Here is a 20,093-nt window from a genome sequence, read left to right as displayed (position 1 = left end):
CTGCACCTTTGAAACAAGTCATCTACGTAATGGCTTTCTGTGGTCTTTAAGCTTCAAGCAAGATTTTCTGCGCTACCTTGGTGAGTGACGCTTCCCTTAAATATTTTTGCACAGCCTGTATTTCCCCGGACCCCACACTTGAAAATTCACATGCGACAGCAAAAGTATATAAGCTGCCACGCTCCGCTATGCTTCTTCATGGGTGAGATAGAGCTAAAAGATCTTGTTGTGATTATTACAGGCGCCGGCGGAGGCCTGGGTAGACAGTACGCACTGAGCTTTGCCTCTCGCGGTGCCAAGGTGGTGGTGAACGATTTAGGGGGCACGCTTGGCGGATCGGGCACGTCCACCAAGGCAGCTGACGTTGTTGTCGATGAGATTCGCAAGGATGGCGGTACAGCCGTCGCCAACTATGACAATGTGGTGACTAATCCTGACGGAATCGTTCGGACAGCTGTGGAGGCATTCGGCACGGTGCATGTCCTGATTAACAACGCTGGAATATTGAAGGACGCCGCGTTCAAAAACATGACTGAAAAACAGTTTCTCGATGTTCTGGACGTCCATCTAAACGGGGCGTTCAAACTCACCAAACTGTGCTGGCCGCTTTTTCGGCAGCAAAAATTCGGCCGCATCATCATGACGACGTCTCCCGCCGGTCTCTATGGCAACTTTGGACAGACAAACTATTCTGCTGCCAAAATGGGACTTGTGGGACTCGCAGAGACGTTGGCCAAAGAGGGAGCCAAGTACAATATCAAGGCAAACGCCATTGCTCCGCTAGCCAAGTCCAGAATGACAGAGACTGTCATGCCACCAGATGTGCTAAAGAAACTGTTACCCGAAAAGGTCGCTCCTCTGGTTCTGTATTTGTCGTCCCGTGGTTGCAACTGCTCTGGATGCATATTTGAGGTGGCTGCTGGTCTGTTTGCGCAGATTAGATGGGAACGCAGTGGTGGTCTCTTGCTCAAGCCAGACGAATCCCTTACACCAGAGGCTATCCTTAGCAAATTCTCGCAGGTGACAGATTTCACAAACGCTCAGTATCCTACTCAGCTAAACGATTACAACTCCTTGCTGGAACAGGCAAAGAAACTTCCTCCAAATGACCAGGGAAGTACTAGAATCTCTTCTTTAAAAGACAAAGTGGTCATCATCACCGGGGCAGGCTCGGGCCTCGGAAGACACCACGCACTGTGGTTTGCCAGGTACGGCGCGAAGGTCGTTGTGAATGATTTCCAGGACCCTTCAGGCGTGGTGGATGAGATTCGGCAAGCTGGGGGTACTGCGGTTGGCGCTCGGTTCAACGTCTACAGCGACGCGGACAAAATTGTTAAAACCGCCCTGGACGCGTTTGGCACCGTCAACGTTCTCGTCAACAATGCAGGTATTCTTAGGGACCGCTCTTTCGCCAAGATGTCGCAGCAGGAGTGGGATCACGTGATTCAGATTCATCTGGTGGCCACGTTCCGACTTTGCAAGCTTGTGTGGCCGATTTTCTTAGAGCAAAAAGGCGGCAGCATCATCAACACGACCTCAACGTCAGGAATCTACGGCAATTTCGGGCAGGCAAATTACGCCGCAGCCAAGGCCGCTGTTCTCTCCTTCACGCGCAGTCTTTCTTTGGAAGGTGCCAAGGCCAATATCCGGTGCAATGCAATCGCTCCACACGCGGAAACATCAATGACGAAGACCATATTCAAGAGCGATGAGCTTAACAAGTTCAGTGCTGACCAGGTCTCGCCTCTTGTGGTTCTTCTGGCGAGCGACGAGCTGAAGGTAAGCGGCGAGCTATATGAGGTGGGTGCTGGATGGGTTGGCAATACGCGGTGGCAGCGGGCCATTGGTGCAGTTTCTCACGACGACTATATTGCACCCGAGTTTATCGAACAGCATTGGGCTGAAATCACAGATTTCAGCAAAGGCGTGAATATGAAGAGTGCGCAGCAATCAGCTATGGCTATTTTGGAAAGTGTTGGAGGCAAAGACGAAGATGAAGATGAGGAGGACGAAGAAGAAGAGGATGAGGAGGATGAGGATTCGTCTGTTAAGACCGACGGATATCGCTATGACCACCGCCAGGTGATTCTATACAATCTGTCCGTTGGCTGTCACGCCGAAGAGCTCAAGTACGTGTACGAGAACGACGACGATTTCCAGGCTGTTCCGACTTTTGGCGTGATTCCGTTCTTGAATGAGGGATCAGACTCGTTCGATTTCAGCGATTTGGTGAAAAACTTCGACATGACCAAGCTTCTCCATGGAGAGCACTATCTGAAAATTGCAAAGCAGATTCCTACCTCTGGAAAACTCAAAACCAAGTCCTTCCCTGTTGCTGTGTTCAACAAGCACAAAAATGGTAAGAAGAACAGCTTGGTGATTGAGGGATACGAAACACACGACGAGAAGGGTGAGCTGGTTTTCTACAACCAAGGGTCATACTTTATCCGGAACAGTGAGACGGCCAGTGGAAAAGACGAAGTGTTCAACAAGCGGTCTATTCCGTTCTTGCAAAACAGCTTCGAGGCACGTGGCCGGCCAGATTTCGAGTCCACGTACACAACGTTCTCAGACCAGGCGGCATTGTACCGTCTAAACGGAGATTTTAACCCATTGCACATCGATCCTGTCTTTGCGCGCGGCGGAAACTTTTCCAGGCCAATCCTACATGGACTGGGAACGATGGGGATCAGTGCCAAGCTTCTAATGGACCATTACGGCGTGTTTGATGAGATCAAAGTGAGATTCACCAACGTGGTGTATCCTGGTGAGCAGCTCAAGGTGCTGGGTTGGAAGAGCGGCCAGACGGTGGTTTTCCAAACATGGAGTGTCGACAGAAACTGTTTGGTGATTGACCGTGCAGGAATACGACTCAAAGAAACAAAGTCCAAGCTGTGATATATTAAAGTTTATAACGTTGCTTTATAACGGCCGCTGTTCCATGTCTCGTTCAAATGGTGGCCCAAAAATGATTGACTCAATTTAACCAGCTTGTGGTCGGATTCGTCGTTGGTCTTTTCCATGACGGCCTTGTACTGCTCCAGAGCAGAGTGTAGCTCGTCTATGTTAGACACACCAATCACTGTCTTGCCCTGTTTAGGCAGCCATTCGCGAATGGCGAACCGGGTAGCCAGCTCAGCAAGCTCAGTGTTGTGGTGTTCTTTGAGAGCAGTCGCCAAATCAGAGCAGACCTGCTTCAATTTCGGTGAGCCAGGGTGGAACGGTCTGGTTTCCTGAGATCTTAGCAACGACATAGACAAGATAGAGGCATTATTCAACAGTTGGATGCCTGTTTCCATAAACTTGCCGTACCACTGTGCCAACAGGGTGTTTTGCAGACACATGTTGGAATAACTGAGCACCAGGTCCAGTTTACCGATATTTGGCTTCGACACACACTCGGATGCAATACGATGGAGGAAGGGGACAGGGTAGCCAGAAATACCAACGTATCTGATAAGTCCCTGCTTTTTGAGTTCCATCAGCGTTTGAAGCGCCTCAAAAATCCCGGCATCGTCTACAAACTCCACGTCGTGCAAATACACCACGTCCAAATAATCGGTGTTGAGCCGCTTCAAGGACCGATAAATGGACGTTTTGACCCAATCTTGTGAGTAATCAAACTCGTCCAGCTGGATACGGCCCACCTTGGTGCAGATATAATAGTTGTCACGAGACACTTTGCCTGAGTCTAGCAGTTTCTTCAAGGCGTCTCCAATCAGTTCCTCAGAAGGACCGTAGTAGGGAGACGTATCGATAGCGTTGATACCATTTTCGAAAGCCGTGTACAGCAGGTCGCGGATGTGCATGGAGTACGGGTCGTCGTTGTACTGGGTGTTGAAGGTTGCACCGCCAAGCACCAGCGGCGAGATATCTTGGAGACGGCCAGACACCTTGGGGAGACTCATAAGAAAATTGACTTGAACTCTCTTTTTTTTTAGCTAGGAAAATATTATTTATTGCATTATGGGTCTAAAAAGAGCAGCCCCAGAAGCTACCGGCCCAGAGTTCCAGTTTGAGGTAAGTTAGCGCGAATTGGGGTATGTTGTTGCTGACAGCAAGCTCGGAAGCGAGAAAAGACGCGTGAGTGTGCGCAAGTTCAAGGGGGCTACTTTAGTTGATATCAGGGAGTACTACCAGAAAGAGGGAAAATGGCTGCCTGGGTCCAAGGTAAGTGGATATTTGTGTTTCTGGAGAGCCTAACAACAGGGAATTGCACTTACAGAGGACCAATGGAAGGCCCTTCGCGGGCTAATTGGCGAGATCGACGACTCGATCTCGCAACTGGAGCCAGAACAGAAAAAGTACAAGAGCGAGGAGAAAGTTGTCAACAGTGACGAGGAGTTGGCTAAGGAGTCTGGAGAAGAGCGGGAAGGCGAGTCTGAATCCGACAACAACCAGAAGGAGGCCTAGAGCCTTTTGTGTAGATATATTTTAAAAAGCGTTTCTGAGAAAATCTTATCTTTTTCCCGAGTAACTAGATTGCTATGAGTGAAATCACACCTCGGCGTTCCAGCAAAGTTTCAGAGCACGAGACGGACGCGTTTGGAGTGATGCACAACGACGTGTCTTCCGACTCGTCGGCCGGCTTTGACCCCCTGATCGACCACAGACGCCACTCGTTGGCCACTGACTTGTCAAAATCGCAGCGTCCGCGCAAAAGGGGCTTCAGTCTCAGTGCTCCAGTGGTGGCTTCAGATAGACCTAAAAACCGACTGAGCAAAGTGGCGGCTGCTGGACACCCGATTTCGCCCGGCTCAAAAGACAGGTACGGCTCGATAGACGAGATAGGCGAGTCCAAGTTCAGGAGGTTCAAGAGTTACAATAACGCCCTCAAGCAGAACAAGTCCATTTCCGAGGGAATGCAGTACAAGACAGAAAATCCGTTTGAGTCCACGTTGAGAGACCAGCCCGCGAAAGGCGTACTGCATGATCTGGCCGAACATGAACCTTACAATTCGAATAACGACGACCAGAGCTCTAACTCCGTTTACGGCTCGTCAAATCCGTCTTCCAGACGCTCCTCCAATGCGTCCTCTCTGGACGATGTTTGTGTTCCCGTCGAGAGTTTCGACGAAGCCGGAAAACGCAAGATGTGGCCAGACATCTCTGTGCTACAGGAATTTGTGGACGAGGAACTGCAGGAGTTTAAAAAAATCAGCGAGGCTTCCGCCTCGCTCTCCAGGCAGTCATCGCCAGCGCAAGGCGAGGAGAGGATCAATTTCGAGTACCCGCTGGTCTCCAACATCGAGCCGAGTGAATCTGAGCCGTTGCTGGTGCAGGACGAAAACGAGCAGGAAGCTCTCAATGGTCGTCTCCGGCCGCGGCGAGTCGTTCCTTGGAGCAACAACCGGAAAGCTCTGAACGAACTGCCCGAGCTGCGGCAGCCGAAAAGTTTGCGGTTCACGTATTTCAGGGAAGACCTCGAGAACACTATTCATGCCTCCAATATTTCGGGGCTGGTGCAAAAATACAGCCTTTCAGAGTTGTTTTCCCCTACGACCCAAGAACATAATCCACAGCCTAATGTGCCGCATCCCAACATAGCCTCTGTTCAATCGTCGCAGAACAGTCTGAAACCCAAAGTCACAGGAACAAGCACTCCTACGCCCTCAGTTGCAGCGGACAGCTCGTCGGCCGCAGACGTGCCGCCTTTCTGGCTTGACGTCCTGAACCCGACGGAAGAGGAGATGAAGGTTCTGTCCAAGGCGTTCAGCATCCACCCGTTGACTACAGAGGATATTTTTATGGGCGAAACGAGAGAAAAGGTGGAATTGTTCAGAGACTACTATCTGGTGTGTTTCACTGCTTTTGACGTTGTTCTTGAACACCAAAACCGTAAAAAAGCGTTGGAGAGAGCGATGAACTCAGCTGCGTTCTCTGACGACGAAAGTGTCAACAGCAAGCATCGCAAGAAAGCGTGGTATCGTCATATCATGAACCGTTTGTTGAAGAGCAAGTCCTCGTCCAGCGACATCGACCATCAACGGGCACCCTCGATGGTTTCCAAAAGAAGAGATGGCGACAAACGGAAGAAGAATGGCGAGCTCGAACCACTTAATATGTACATCATTGTGTTCAGAGACGGTGTTATCACGTTCCACCAGAAACCAACCCCACATCCGGCAAACGTTCGGCGCAGAGTCCGCTTGCTCAAGGACTATCTTTCTGTCACTTCAGACTGGATAGGATACGCTCTCATTGACGACATCACCGATGCGTACGCTCCTCTAATAGAAAGCATTGAAGATGAGGTCAATGCGATTGAGGACGCAATTTTGGTAATGCAGAGTGGAATTGACTCTGACGAAGAGTCTTCTGGGTCCGAGGACGAGGACGACGATAAAATCTGGCTCAAGCTAAAACGAAGAACGTCAACTGTTAACGACAAGGCGTCCATAAACTCATGGAGTTCCAAATCTTCGCGGTCGACGTCGTCGTCCCAAGATACGAAGATTTTGAGTTGGAAACGCAAGGGAGACATGCTTCGCCGAATTGGAGACTGCCGTAGAAGGGTGATGTCGTTGCTGCGACTTTTGGGATTCAAAGCCGATGTTATAAAGGGCTTCTCCAAGAGATGCAACGAGCAATGGGAGGTAGCTCCTCGGTCTGAAATTGGAATGTATTTGGGAGACATTCAGGATCACATCGTCACAATGGTGCAAAGTTTGAATCATTACGAGAAATTACTGGCTCGTTCTCACTCCAATTACCTCGCTCAGATCAACATAGACATGACCAGAGTGAACAATGACATGAACGACATTCTGGGCAAAATTACCATTCTCGGTTCCATTGTCTTACCGTTGAACGTCGTCACTGGTCTCTGGGGAATGAACTGTCTCGTTCCTGGCCAAGATTCCCCCGGCTTGACGTGGTTCTACAGCATCTGTGGAAGCATGTTTGTTTTTGCAGTCACAGCATATCTTTACGCAAGAAAAGTCAGTGGCATAGTCTAAATTACATATCAACGAGATAGTTGCTAGGGGCAAGGCCCGACTTTCCTGTGTTGATGTTTTCCGCAAACCACCATCCGTCAGGTTGCTGATGCAGGATCATTAGAATATCACGCTTTTTGAAGGACAGTTCCTGCTCGATGCTGGCATTGTATGAGTACTGAGCTCGGCAGTATTTGAGAACAGGGAAGCCTTCTGATGAGCGCGATGGCAGGTTCGCGTGGTTCACAAACTTTCCTTTCAAGGTGGTGGACGATTTTGATTTTCTGACGGAGTTGTTCCTGCTGAAGGTGAAAGACGGTGCTCGATTGTCGTTCTTTTCCTGCTTCGATTCATCACTGATCTGCATCGAGTCACGGAATTTGGACATGTCGCCATTTCCACCTAATTGAAGGTCGCTCAAATAGGCTTCTAATGGGTTCACTGGCTTCTCAGTCTTGCCAAAAATATTAAACTTCTTCAGCCGAATAGGCTCAGTTGGTTTGTCGGATACCAGAGAATGCAGCAGAGGATTGGAGTATGTGGACTCTTGCTTCGACTGTTTGAACTCGTCTTCGTGGGAGCTCGAGGCTTCCGTTCCGTCAGAATATTCCGAGAAAACGAGGTTAGAGCTTGGCTCAGAGGCAGTTTTTGTTCCTGTGCTCCGCAGCTGAGAGGCTTCAAGCTGGGCCTGTTCCTGTAGCTGCTTGAATGTCTCCTCGCGTCTATCAATGAGATCAAATTGCATCTGCTGCTCTTGGGTTGGCTTTGGAGGTGGAATCTTTTTGCGTCCCAATTGTTCGCGCTGTTCGGTGATTTTAGGAATGCTGGTGAGATCGACCGTCTGGATCCCGCCTTTTCTTTGAGGAATGTCTCCGCGGGCATAGTCGATGAAGTTCACAGGTGAAGACATGGTATTGCCTGTTTTGAACTCCTCAACAAAGGATGTAATGTCAGCTCGATACGAGCATTTCTCGAGACTCAGACGGACATTTTCACAACTTTGATCGTCTGAAATACACGTCGAGCTCACAATATTTGCATATTCCCAAATGTTGGCCTTCAGGAATTTGATTTTCTCCTCCTCCATAGACTGCAGGTTTTCACAGGCAGAGAACCACTCGTTTTTCCACACATTCAGCATATTATTGTACTCATTAACAAGGCCACGGTAGTCATCACGTGCCTCACTCATCTGATCCATGAGTTTGTTCACCTTCATTTGTGTCCTATAAGCTTCTGTCTCATCCATAAGAATCTGCTGTGTTTTATAATTATTGACCTTCACCCAGTGAGCTTCATACTTCTTGCGAGCAAGCTCAACCTTGGATTCAAGGTTTCTTTTGTGTTTCATCAGCTTGGACAGTCCAGAATCGAGTATTTTGCCTTGGTTTTTGCGATCTGTTGCATATTCAGTCAGAGGTTTATACACATCGGTTGCAATCTTGTTTGCCTGAGAATAATGACTGTTGCCAAGTTGTTCGGTTTCCTGAGCAAGCACATCAAGACTGCTTTTCAGACTGCCTGTTATTTCGTGCTTGCCAAGGTCAATCTTCCGTGAAAGGGTGCACAAACGTTTGGCATACTCTTGCTCTATCGCCATTCGTTCTTTGTAGAAGGCAAGCACAGCGTCTGCAGTCTTGGAGCCTCCATTGAAGTGTCCTAGCAGAAACGAGCAGGCAGAATCGTCGGGAGACCAGAAGTTACGCGAATACAAGTGATCCATGAGAAGAAGATAGTGGACTCAAATTAATTTTAAATGTATATTTACCTTTTTCCGAAAAGGAAGTTAATAATCGTTGTTTTTGATCGCATGAATTTCCTAGTTGGTGTAAAGGTTTACTAGATTTTTCAAATTATCCATTACCTTAAGCTACATATAAATGTATGTGCAAGGAACTGATAGCTAACACCGTAACGTCTCATGCATCATATAACAAGTTGAACTTGGTATTTCTACACGGTACGCCTAGAGTATTGCCACAAACACTCAACGTACTTAAGCAGCAATGGTGACCTCGACGTCGACACCTGGCTCAATGGTGATTTGGGTAATCTTCTTGACAGATTGAGCTGGAGCGTGCAAGTCAATGTATCTCTTGTGGATTCTCATCTCGTAAGTCTCCCAGGTCTTAGAACCCTCACCGTTTGGAGTCTTTCTGGTAGAGATTCTCAAGGTCTTAGTTGGCATTCTAACAGGACCCTTCTTGAAAAGGTTCTCTCTCTCAGCGTTTTGGATGATGTTTTGAGACACCTTCTCGAGTTGCTTGACCTTGGTGGAAATCAAGGTGATTCTGATCTTGTGGATTTCTGGTTCTTCAATGATCTTCTTTTCTTCAGACATGATGGTATGAGACGTTCAAAGTTGAAAATATGGTGAAAAAAAAATAATTTTTAAAGGTGCTCGAGGGTAGGGGGATTTTTTTTCTGTCACATGATAGTCACGTGGTTTTAGTATATCTATAAAATGGTAGCTATCTAAAACACAGTGCCGTCGGCAAACAACTCTATCGGTGGCCCTCCGTTGCTTCGCAGTTTTGAGGCAATAAGTCTGCCAGATTTCCACGACCCGGCCTCAATAAGCTGCGGAAGAGACAGCTCATACTTAGAGCCTGTAACCCCCAGTTTCTCATTCACAAGCGGAAGAATATAGTCTAGTAGGCAGACGGTGCATGATCGCCATTCAACAATCAAATCGTCATCTGGTGTATATAGAGGAATATTTGAGTCCAATTTCTTTTCGATCGAGAACTTGATGCCTTGTTTTAGTCTTTCTGTCTTAATGTTCAAAACTCCAAAATCAACAAACAATCCTCCATTACGGTATTCTGGGAGGCCCGTCATGTAATGAGCATTTTTAATGGAGAAATGTCCATACTTCTCCAACGGGAGAAACAGCGAGTATGTCAGCCATTGAGTAAGTTTGTGGAAAGTGACTATTTTTGCTGACTCTGGAGCATTTGAACCGTACTCTTTCTCTGCTTCCTTGATTTTATTTTTAAGATACCATGCGTCTCCAATGCATTTTCCGTCCAACTTGATGCGTCCATCCGTTGGCCATATTGGCATGAGACCTTCCATCAAACAGTCCCACAAGTCGGGAAGGTCAAGGGAACCGTCCTTTGACGATTGCTTCAGATAGTCAACTAAGTTTCCTGGTCTGGCGTCAGCTCCAAATATAGTGCGATTTTGCACCAGAGTTTTCCCCAGTTGGTTAAGAAGCTTCAGTCTTCCTTCAAATCCTGCAATCGGATTGGCCTCCGACACCTGGAGGCCTTTTGAGAGCTCTTCTGCCGTTAAGCAGGCTAGTTTCGATCCATTCACAACGTAACTGTCGCCGTCACTGAACACTCCGTCGATAAACATGTGCAAAGTGGCAACAGCAATTCCCTCAGACCTGCCAATCAAAATGCCGTGTTCATTGTATTTCCATTGGTTGCCAGCACCAGCATCGAGAAGAACACTAACAATGAACAGATCAATTAGCTTTTTACATATTTCGTAGTCACTTTGGCCTCTCAGCTGCTTTTGAATAAACTCTGTGAGTCGCTTTTCTCCTCCACATTCAAAGTGCTGGTACCTTCCATGAACTGGAATAGTCAGTAGGGACTCGTCCGTAGGGAACGAGTCTCTGATTGTAGATATCACGAAATCCACTGCATCCGGAAGTTTGGATAAATCCACGTCGAAATTCACAAGCTGGTTCTCCAGCAAAAGCTTTTTGGTGCAAGAGTTGGTCTCTCGCACGGATTGGATTGAAAGCAAATAGTCAATTGAGGGAGCCATAAAATTACACGTTCTTTATTCTCAGTATTTATAGATAGCGATAAAGAGGTTATCAGCCGGTGAGCGTCGGAGATATGTTTTTCAGTCGACAGTCGACAAAAAAAATTAATTCAATTAAATAATATTTTCATTTTTATGATTAGGCAGCTGGTGCGGCACTACGTTACTCCGGTTGTTCGCATCTCTTCTGAGATTGAGAAGTTTGACCAAGATGCAATTAAAAAAGCGACTGAGAGAGGAAATCGACTCCTGAAAGCCATTCATGAGTCGCAACAGTCGGAGCACGAGTATCAAAGGGCAGCCAACCTCAAGATCGAGGAAGCGCGGAGATCCGGGTACGCTCACGTTCACGGAAACACAGAGATGCCAAAGTTTCCTGATGATCCACGGTTGCAGGCAGATTTGCTGAAAAGTCAACAGCTAAAGACACATTCATCCAGATATGTGTACAATAAACAAGAAGATCGCGTGATCGACAGGTTGAGAGTGCTGGAAAGAGAGCGTAAATTGCCCTCTTTGCCACGGCAGAACCAGTACGAGCAATTTTGGGGTGAGCTGGAGCGCTTTGCTGCAGTATTGGTGCTAAAAAACGAGACACCTGCAGTGTCCCTCACCTACAAAGCTTTGGCTGATTCGCTGGAGGCGATCAACATTCTGCAAAATGCGCATCTAGACCATTCAATCACGGATCCAAACGATTTTACACTGGCCGCAGATTATTACTTCACGCGCAAAATTCCGTTGTTACTGCAGAAACTGCAGCCCGTCTCTGATCTCTCTGAGCTTGACAACGTTGCCCTTGTCGGGCTGACCAACGTTGGATTCAAAGAAACTACAGAACCGTTACAGCTGTTTACTGAAAAGTTCAAGGACTCGTTTTCGGTGGTGTGTTGCGCGCTGAACACACCGCAGTACCCAGAGCTGACCCAGCTGAATCAGCCAGATAACAACACTAAAAAGAATTTGTACCAATTGGCAACTCTCGGTCTCACAAAAGTGATCAGTTTGCCCGACGGATGGGTTGTGCTGACCAAAGGCACAGATTAGCATAAACAACTATTATCATTGTACATATCGATTAACGCTGCTGTCTAATATATTTGGCAATATTCTCTGCAACGTCGCTTTTGGCGGTCTTTGATCCTTGCTCAAACGCTCTCTGGTATACTCCATGCACGTCCTTGTTTTCCTCTGTCACCTCGCCGTTTCTGTCCTCGGCAAAAGTGTACTCGCGTTGTGGTTCATTTATGTCTGGCTCAACCAGTCCGTGCTCGTATTCTTCTTCTCCGTCGTCTTCGGCATCTGAAATGGTGTCCACTGGCTCTTTTTTGCCCAGGCCAAGATCTTTCATAAGGTGTGTGAGTTGCTTCTGTTTATTTTGTTTTTCCTTCTCTTCCTTCTCTTTGATAATCCTCTCTCTCTCTTTTTGATAGAAATTATTGTACTCCTCGACCTTGGCATCCACGGCATCCAAAAACTCATCAAAACCTGCCCCCGTGTAAGCAGAGCACCCAACCACATCTAGGGTGGAGTAGAATTCCTCCAGCATCAGACTCATGCTATTCACCAGAGAGGCCATGTATCCCGAGCCATTGCTGGTCTCGTCGTTCAGCTCGCTGTTACTTCTGAGAGCATCTTGGAAGGCCTCAAAATCGGTCATCCATTCCGTTGCAAACTTGGAGTCTCTCACATCCGTCTTGTTGAACACCACAATCATCGGAAGCTTGGTCTTGTACAGAATAGAACAAGCATATAGCATGTTGGAAATGAACGTCGTTGGCGACGAGCTTCTTGGTGTGTCAATGATGTATGCAATTATTGTTGGGAAAGTCGACGCAAAGGCTTCTGTGATGATGGCCCCCGACGCAGACCATATGAAACACTCGATTTGCCCTGGAGTGTCGACAATGCAGTGTTTGAATCTGTCGGATTTCTTCTCAACCAGAGAGATGACCTGGTCGATCTTGGTGGAGAATAAGTTCAAGGACGTCACAATAGCACCATTTGGGCCCAGATTGTAATTTTCCATCACCTTCTTGTACTTCACAGAGTCTCTGATGTCGATGTTGCATCCAAATGGAACCTTGAGGACAGCCGGATCGAGATTGATGACGTATGGAGCCTGTTTCTTGGCATGGAGGTGTGAATTCAGCCGCTGCACAAAGGTCGTTTTGCCTGATCCAGCCATGCCAACGCAAAGAATAGTAGCTGGAGCCATGATAAAAATATTTAAAGTTTTTTTGGAATTTTTTTAAAATAAAATTTCCTCCTTGTAAATGAACGTCCAGGCCCTTCACAACTGCTTCCTGGGGACCTTACAGGCCGATCAGGGCGTCAGACAACAGGCTGAAGAACAGCTTAAGCAGGCGGAGTCCATCGTTGGGTTCTTAGGGGCTTGTTTAGACATTCTGGGCTCAGACGACGTCGAACCCGTTGTCAAACAAGCATGTTCCATCTACTTCAAAAATAAAATGATCAGGAGCTGGTCGAGTTCTGAGGGAGATATCGATGAGGGGGAAAAGCCAGGTATCAGAGACCGGATTATCCCTACGATCCTCAAATTGGAAAGGACGCTACGAAACCAGTTCATTCCAGTCTTGAGTGTCATGATCTCGTACGACTATCCCCAAAATTGGCCTACTTTCCTAGACACCACCAAAGCGCTTTTTCTCAACACCTCAGATATTCAAGCCATGTACACGGGGGTGCTCTGTTTCTCTGAGCTGACTAGAAACTATAGATGGAGGACAAATGGTCACCGTCATTTGGAACTAGACCCTGTGATAAGAGACAACTTCCCAAGTCTGTTGCAAATTGGAAAGCAGTTTGTTGCAAACCCTGCAGCATTTGAAAACCACTACGAAGCAGGCGAGATTGTAAAACTGATCATTAAGTGTTACAAGTTTGTGACATATCACGATTTACCAGAACCTCTTCAGCAACAGGACTTCTCCCTTGAGTGGATCACCTTCCATGTGGACGTAATCAACATGAGTTTGCCTCCAACCGTCATGGAGCTGGAAGAAGACGATCGTTCATTGAGTCCGTGGGTCAAAAGCCAAAAATGGGCCTATGCTAACCTGTACAGACTGTTTCAACGTTATGCGTCTAAAAGTTTGTCCAGCAGATACGAATACACAGAGTTTAGAGATATGTTTGCTAACAATGTTGTTCCTGGCCTTCTAGAAGTGTACTTTAAACGACTACAGGAATGGAGACATCAAAAAGTGTGGCTGAGCGATGCCTCGCTTTATCAGATCATTTCATTCTTGGAACAGTGTGTGGTACAAAAGGGATGTTTCCCGCTTATTGAGCCCCACATCAGGGAGATCATCTCAGAGGTGGCATTCCCGCTACTCTGTCCAACCGATGAAGTCCTCGACATGTTTGAGAATGATCCTAGCGAGTATATCCATATGATATTGGACATGTACGAAGAGACCAGCTCTCCACAAATGGCTGTTTTATCCCTGATCTACACTCTTGTCGAAAAAAGATCCAAGGTTGCTCTGGATCCTATTCTACAGTTTGCTTATGAGAAACTCGCCTCCTTTGCCAATGTGCCGGAGACTCTGGAGATTGCCAAACAGAAAGAGTCTGCGCTGCGTATAGTGGGCCAAATTTCGAGCAAACTGACGGCAACAAAATCACTGGCAGACCAGGTGGAGCCGTTTGTGGCCAGCTTTGTGCTGCCCAATTTCCAGTCGCCGTTTGCATTTTTGAGGGCACGTACGTGCGATGTGTCTGCCAAGTTTGATAGTCTCAAGTTCCAGGACGAGAACAACCTCACTGTTTTGTTCAATGGTGTCCTTTCGTGTTTCAAGGAGGACAACAATTTGCCTGTCCAGCTGGAGGCAGCCTTGGCTATTCAAGCGTTCATCTCGTTCGAACAGTTTAAGGAAGCTCTTGGTTCTATCATAGTGGAGACTATGGAAAAACTGCTGGAACTGTCTAACAAAGTGGACATTGATGCCATTTCTGCTGTCATTCAGGAGTGTGTCGAGTGCTACTCTGCTCAACTGCAGCCATTCGGTACTAATCTCATGGCAAGGTTGAGCGAGCAGCTGCTTCGTCTTCTCACAGAAATCAACGATCTATCAAACAGCGGCCCGGACAATCTGGACCACGATGACCTTACAGACAAACACATGGCAGCTTTGGGAGTCTTCAATACAATGGTGACTGTTCTTCTTTACTTTGAAAGCTCTCAAGACATGATCGCCGGTTTGGAGCAGAGCTACGCTCCAATTATCCAGTACACGTTCGAAAAAGAGCTGGACGATTTTTATGCTGAGGCCTCAGAACTTATTGAAAACACTTTATTCCTGACCCGCGCGGTTTCTCCAACAATGTGGTCTTTGTTTGAGAGTATGGTCACTGCGGTGTTGAAGAACGATTTGGGGATGTTTTTAGACGACATCACTCCAGCTCTAAAGAACTACCTGGTTTACGGCGGTGCTGTGTTTAGAGGAAACAAGCAGTATCAGGACGCCATGGCTCAAGTTATCTTCCAGATTCTGGCCTCAGAGGAGCCAGACGCCAATGAGATCTATGCTGCTACCGATCTCGGGGCCACTTTTGCACTTACCCTCGACAAGGCCTCTATTGAGCCTTATAGTCCGCAACTGGTGCGATCTACTCTCGGGGTGTTATCGCACAAAGATACTGCTCATTCCTCCGACAGTCTGAAAATCACAGTGCTGGGAGTGGTGGTTGCAGTGCTCGTGGTGCATCCAAAGGCCTGTTTACAAGTTCTGATGGAATGCCATGCCCTAGAGTCTTTTATGATGACTTGGTTCAAGCTAGCTCCCTCGATGAAACGCGTGTTCGATCTAAAGCTGAGCGTGTTGGGGCTTCTTTCCTTATTAAGCGTGGATTACGAGGCTTTGAAGCAGCTGCAGTTGGAAGAACTAGTTTCCGCTATTGGAAGCACTCTGGCGGATCACTTTGCGAAACTGCCGGCTGCCATCAATGAGTTGCAAAAAAAACGTGCCGACTTCAACGCCGAGGAAAAATTCGGCGAAAACCAATTTGCACAGCCGGTTTTCAGCGACGAAGCCGAGGATGTGGACGACGACGACATTGCCGACTACGTTCTGCAGAATATGGGCGGCAATTCGGATCTGTTGCATGTGGACGATGAGTACGAGGAGGATCCGTTTTCGAACACGGTGCTAGACAACGTCAATGTGTTCCGAGCATTCAAAGAGAGTTTCACGCAGGTGCAAGGCGATTCAGAGAAATACACAAAATTGGTTGCAAGCCTAACAAATGAACAACAACAAACGTTGCAGAACATAGTAAACATTGCACAATAGATATTTTTTAAGTCAAATATTGATTGGGCTCTGTCCAATGCACAGATGACGTAAAATTGATTGTTAAATTTTTTTTCCATAGTTTTCTGGAAGCCATATTTCTGCCTTTCTTCCCGAGCCATCCGATTCCAACCAAATAAAAAGAGGTTACCATATTTTTTATCACCCCTCAGTGAAAATCCTTCATCGCCACTAGTCTCACCACCATGGAAAAATCCCTTAGCTTCAAAGTCTCCCACTACTTCGAAAGAATCCATGGCTTGGTGTACTATAGTCTCCCTTTTTATGTTATGACCTCTACTGAGGCTGCATTCACCTTGGTCACCATCTTGTTCCTATCCTTCATCTTTTCTTATGGACTCGGTGCGCTTTTCTACAGCTGTGCTGCGCTAGCCCAGAAACTAATCAGCCTCGAGGGACTGGAGCAGGCGTTGCAAGTCGCTTCTATCAAGAACTGAACTGTGGGGGCCTTGCCTAATAATATGACGAAAAACAATAACGATAAATGGAGCCTGGGGGGCTTTTGCATCCTAGAGTTTTGCATTGTAACATACAAGGCATGTTTGCATGTTTGCACGGACAGTAAGACCAATGCTTACCATAATGCACTCCGACCTTAATATATATACTATTACGACACACACATATGCGATAAATGGCAAATTTAGATTTCAGGGCACGTAGTGAGCAGCCGTTTCCATATTGGGTAAAGTGGCATCCTGCCAGTATCAATCGACACCAGCGTAGCGTCCAATAAGAGTCGGGAGCCCCAGCAAAATTTCAGATCCTTGTTTTGAACTGAATAAAAATTTCTGTTTTGGGCTTTTTAATATAACCCCCCGGATTATGCCTGTATTCACGTAAAGGCAATTTTCCAGATAACGTTTTAATTGCCAAATATTAATTACCCATTTCGGAACCTCAATGGTCAGCTAGTCGCTTCAGGAGCCCCATTTGACCAGCTGGAGACGACAGGTTCGTTGCATCTCAAACTGCCAAACGTAAACACTCGACTCAAGTCCATCCTGTGGGTTTCCCGAGGGGTCTATAAATACAGGTGATCTGCCTCCCAAAGATCATCACCATCAACAACTTCAAAATGCAAGCTTCCATGAACACTGCTCAGAGACAAGAACAGGACGACGACGCTGATTACGGATTTTTTGCCTACAACAATGCTGCCTGGCACTTCACTTGTTCCATCAGCTAAGAGCTCCAAGGCTGCTCTAACGAATGAGCTCGCTCATTAAGGACAATTCTGTGAGTTGCTACCTAGGTGCTGAATCTTTTTCTACTTCGTCTCTGGCCAGAGTTAATAGTCTAGATACTATTTAATTTGAGATAAATTTATACCCACGCGTTTTTTGTACTTTTTGTATGCCCCTCGAACAAATCCAGTTTACTGCCTCAACAAGCAATATCGTGCCCATATACCAGTTGATCTCGTCGATATTACCTTTTGGAGGTAGTTGTTTGTTGAACATCACGCAAAATGGGCTCTGTTTCAGTGTTGTTGACAACAATATCTGCAAAGTGTATCTCACATTAGACAAACGACTTTTCAGCAGTTTTCAATTTTATCCGATCCATGTCAAAAAAGAGCGCATATTACTTTCAGACGAAGAAGAAAGCACCACCGACGATGATGCCGAGTCTCTAGACTCGAGACAGAGCGTTTCCGTCCATCTTGATCTCAAGTCCCTGATCGAGACAATCAATATTCATATCCCGGGCGACAAAGATAATCCAGAACTGCGCACAAAATGTATTTTGAGCTACAAGGGCGACGGTTCTCCATTTATACTCACCTTCGAAGACGACTTCATCATTGAGCGCTGCGAGTTGACCACGCTATTTATCGATCCGGCCGATTTTGAGTCTGAAATTACAGACTCTCAAACGGGATCTACCTATTTCCAGCTCGACTCGTCCAAGAAAGTTATGGAACTCACTCTGCAATCGTCTCTGCTCTACGACGCGCTCAAAGACATGAAGGATTTAAGTACCGAAGAACTGATTCTTTATTGCTCGAACATGCAGTCGGAACACCAAAGAAAACTTGTCCTGATCTCCAAGTCTGGGGATGCATCGATCGGATACTCCAAGCTTGTATTTCCTTCTCGAAAGCCGTTTTTGAAAGACATGCAATTATACAAACCTGAGCTCGTCAATGAGGAACAGACTCGAATGGTCCTATGTTCCACGACGATCTCTTCCTTCTATAACTTCAGCTACTTTGCCAAAATCCTGAGAGCAATAAAGTTATCAAAATCCATCAAAGTCCGCAAAGATCTCGCTGGTCTTACCTCTGTGTCGCTTTTGTTAGGCTCGTCCACCTTAAATGGGTCTAACTTATCATCTAGCGACGGCAAGAACCTCTTTTTCGGAACAAGCATCGAGTTCATCACGCTAGAGTCACTTGCAAACGAAGAAGCCGAATACGAGCGCGCAAATCACGGCTACAATAATCGATTCGTGGAGCAGATGATACGAGAGGACGAAAACGTCAAAGTTATTAAAATCGCTCGCAATGGCCAGCTCACTACCATCGATGACTACTTCCAGTCGGCTATCACTCAGTCAGCAGCCCCAAACACCGCCGGAGAGCTGGTGGATCTGCAAATCACCAAAGAACTGGCTCAGTCGGTGCTGGGCCATAGTCCTGCGCCAGAACCAATTTCAAAGGAAAACAAAGGAAAACAGACAAAGAAACGAAAGCTCGAGGGCCGCAAGAACAACAAGTCAGACAAAGCAGACAGACTACAGACAGTTGGCGGAGCAGTCGAGATACCACTATTTATCTAGAGGTCTGGCAAACCCAACTATATGTCACGTGCATAATTTTTCAATCCCCAATTTTTTGCTAATTTTTTGAAAAACATTTTCTCTCTGTAAACTGACCAGATCTCATCTGAGGAAGAAGTTATTATAATGTCTGACGTCGAAGAACAAGTCCAAATCGAAGAAGAAGTTGTTGTTGAAGAATCCTCTTCCGTGTCCATCGAGGACTGCCTGCAAAAGGTCCTGAGAACCGCTTTGGTTCACGATGGTCTTGCCAGAGGTCTCAGAGAGGCCATCAAGGCTTTGGCTAGAGGTGAGGCTCAACTGTGTGTCTTGTGTGACTCTGTCACTGAGGCCAAGATTATTTCTCTGGTTGAGGCTTTGTGCAATGAGCCAGAGGAGAAGATTCCTTTGATCAAGGTCTCTGACGCCAAGCAACTCGGTGAGTGGGCTGGTCTCTGTGCTTTGGACAGAGACGGTAACGCCAGAAAGGTTGTTGGTGCTTCTTGTGTTGTCATCAAGAACTGGGGTGCTGACTCTGAGGAGAGAAACGTCCTTTTGGAGTACTTCTCTCAGCAGTAAATATGATGATGTACTAATTAATTATATCGACTGCACATTACATTAAAAGTTCCTAATACACAGGAGTGGCCATCCGGTGACCTATAGTTCGAAATCCATCTCGTCTTTGAATTCGTCGTCGTCGTCCACGATTGCAGAGTCGTTTCGCGCGGCTGCTAGCGTGTCTTCCTCGTCGTCCTCAAAGTCCACATCGAAGAAGTCGTCATCAGAGCCAACAATGGTGCTGTACAACAGCTTGGCTTCGGTGACTATTCCGTCGTATGAGATTTCGGCAGAAGGCATGTTCGAGTAAAGAACTTGGTAATCAACACTGTTCTCTGTGCCTTCCTTCAAGGTCTTCTTGAAAACATTCTCGTTCACCACCCCAAATGGCTCCACAGAAGTGTATTGAGTGAACATCAGCTTGAACAAATACGTCAGTTTTTCTTGTGGAACGAACTCCTTGAACGATTTACCCAATTTGACAGAATTAATGACCGAGATGCTTCCGTCTGGTCTGGAGACCACATCTTCGTCAGTCAGCTCCACATCAAATCCACCATCTTCCGATTCTCGCAATATGCTTTCCTCTAGCTTGCTCAACCCTTCTTCCAAGTCGCGTCTGGCTTTTTCGCCCTTCTCGACAGTCGACAAATACCATATGCACTGACCCTGAGGACAACATCCGGATCCCGACCCCATGATTATAACC

General features: G+C 46.8%; 13 protein-coding genes across 13 annotated transcripts; 7 read left to right on the top strand and 6 right to left on the bottom strand.

Moving 5' to 3' along the window:
- Positions 1 to 150: 150 nt before the first annotated feature.
- HPODL_00315 (Multifunctional enzyme of the peroxisomal fatty acid beta-oxidation pathway) lies at positions 151 to 2,898 on the top strand (the record flags this gene model as incomplete). The annotated part of the gene is made up of 1 exon (XM_014080261.1): positions 151 to 2,898. One exon carries the CDS (start codon positions 151 to 153, stop codon positions 2,896 to 2,898), a length of 2,748 nt encoding a protein of 915 aa, XP_013935736.1.
- Positions 2,899 to 2,909: 11 nt separating this feature from the next.
- Positions 2,910 to 3,908, bottom strand: HPODL_00314 (D-arabinose 1-dehydrogenase; the record flags this gene model as incomplete). The annotated part of the gene is made up of 1 exon (XM_014080260.1): positions 2,910 to 3,908. One exon carries the CDS (start codon positions 3,906 to 3,908, stop codon positions 2,910 to 2,912), a length of 999 nt encoding a protein of 332 aa, XP_013935735.1.
- Positions 3,909 to 3,966: 58 nt separating this feature from the next.
- On the top strand, positions 3,967 to 4,413 carry HPODL_00313 (uncharacterized protein; the record flags this gene model as incomplete). The annotated part of the gene is made up of 3 exons (XM_014080259.1): positions 3,967 to 4,020; positions 4,063 to 4,170; positions 4,210 to 4,413. The coding sequence occupies 3 exons, from the start codon at positions 3,967 to 3,969 to the stop codon at positions 4,411 to 4,413; spliced, it is 366 nt and encodes a 121-aa protein (XP_013935734.1).
- Positions 4,414 to 4,487: 74 nt separating this feature from the next.
- On the top strand, positions 4,488 to 6,959 carry HPODL_00312 (putative magnesium transporter; the record flags this gene model as incomplete). Its single annotated transcript, XM_014080258.1, has 1 exon — positions 4,488 to 6,959. One exon carries the CDS (start codon positions 4,488 to 4,490, stop codon positions 6,957 to 6,959), a length of 2,472 nt encoding a protein of 823 aa, XP_013935733.1.
- A 1-nt stretch (position 6,960) lies between these two features.
- Positions 6,961 to 8,661, bottom strand: HPODL_00311 (Septation protein imp2; the record flags this gene model as incomplete). The annotated part of the gene is made up of 1 exon (XM_014080257.1): positions 6,961 to 8,661. The coding sequence occupies one exon, from the start codon at positions 8,659 to 8,661 to the stop codon at positions 6,961 to 6,963; it is 1,701 nt and encodes a 566-aa protein (XP_013935732.1).
- A 273-nt stretch (positions 8,662 to 8,934) lies between these two features.
- On the bottom strand, positions 8,935 to 9,279 carry HPODL_00310 (40S ribosomal protein S20; the record flags this gene model as incomplete). Its single annotated transcript, XM_014080256.1, has 1 exon — positions 8,935 to 9,279. One exon carries the CDS (start codon positions 9,277 to 9,279, stop codon positions 8,935 to 8,937), a length of 345 nt encoding a protein of 114 aa, XP_013935731.1.
- Positions 9,280 to 9,413: 134 nt separating this feature from the next.
- Positions 9,414 to 10,721, bottom strand: HPODL_00309 (Uracil catabolism protein 4; the record flags this gene model as incomplete). Its single annotated transcript, XM_014080255.1, has 1 exon — positions 9,414 to 10,721. The coding sequence occupies one exon, from the start codon at positions 10,719 to 10,721 to the stop codon at positions 9,414 to 9,416; it is 1,308 nt and encodes a 435-aa protein (XP_013935730.1).
- Positions 10,722 to 10,856: 135 nt separating this feature from the next.
- Positions 10,857 to 11,768, top strand: HPODL_00308 (uncharacterized protein; the record flags this gene model as incomplete). Its single annotated transcript, XM_014080254.1, has 1 exon — positions 10,857 to 11,768. One exon carries the CDS (start codon positions 10,857 to 10,859, stop codon positions 11,766 to 11,768), a length of 912 nt encoding a protein of 303 aa, XP_013935729.1.
- A 31-nt stretch (positions 11,769 to 11,799) lies between these two features.
- On the bottom strand, positions 11,800 to 12,939 carry HPODL_00307 (GTPase NPA3; the record flags this gene model as incomplete). Its single annotated transcript, XM_014080253.1, has 1 exon — positions 11,800 to 12,939. One exon carries the CDS (start codon positions 12,937 to 12,939, stop codon positions 11,800 to 11,802), a length of 1,140 nt encoding a protein of 379 aa, XP_013935728.1.
- Positions 12,940 to 12,997: 58 nt separating this feature from the next.
- HPODL_00306 (putative nonsense-mediated mRNA decay protein (Nmd5)) lies at positions 12,998 to 16,039 on the top strand (the record flags this gene model as incomplete). Its single annotated transcript, XM_014080252.1, has 1 exon — positions 12,998 to 16,039. The coding sequence occupies one exon, from the start codon at positions 12,998 to 13,000 to the stop codon at positions 16,037 to 16,039; it is 3,042 nt and encodes a 1,013-aa protein (XP_013935727.1).
- Positions 16,040 to 17,416: 1,377 nt separating this feature from the next.
- Positions 17,417 to 18,844, top strand: HPODL_00305 (uncharacterized protein; the record flags this gene model as incomplete). The annotated part of the gene is made up of 1 exon (XM_014080251.1): positions 17,417 to 18,844. The coding sequence occupies one exon, from the start codon at positions 17,417 to 17,419 to the stop codon at positions 18,842 to 18,844; it is 1,428 nt and encodes a 475-aa protein (XP_013935726.1).
- A 126-nt stretch (positions 18,845 to 18,970) lies between these two features.
- On the top strand, positions 18,971 to 19,402 carry HPODL_05146 (uncharacterized protein; the record flags this gene model as incomplete). The annotated part of the gene is made up of 1 exon (XM_014080250.1): positions 18,971 to 19,402. The coding sequence occupies one exon, from the start codon at positions 18,971 to 18,973 to the stop codon at positions 19,400 to 19,402; it is 432 nt and encodes a 143-aa protein (XP_013935725.1).
- Positions 19,403 to 19,483: 81 nt separating this feature from the next.
- HPODL_00304 (Rab proteins geranylgeranyltransferase component A) lies at positions 19,484 to 20,083 on the bottom strand (the record flags this gene model as incomplete). The annotated part of the gene is made up of 1 exon (XM_014080249.1): positions 19,484 to 20,083. The coding sequence occupies one exon, from the start codon at positions 20,081 to 20,083 to the stop codon at positions 19,484 to 19,486; it is 600 nt and encodes a 199-aa protein (XP_013935724.1).
- Positions 20,084 to 20,093: the final 10 nt, after the last annotated feature.

The sequence above is a fragment of the Ogataea parapolymorpha genome, chromosome III (assembly GCF_000187245.1).
Source record: "Ogataea parapolymorpha DL-1 chromosome III, whole genome shotgun sequence".
NCBI classification, from domain to species: domain Eukaryota; kingdom Fungi; phylum Ascomycota; class Pichiomycetes; order Pichiales; family Pichiaceae; genus Ogataea; species Ogataea parapolymorpha.
The sequence above is the reverse complement of the archived record's forward strand: the minus strand, read 5'-3'. Positions and strand labels throughout refer to the sequence as shown.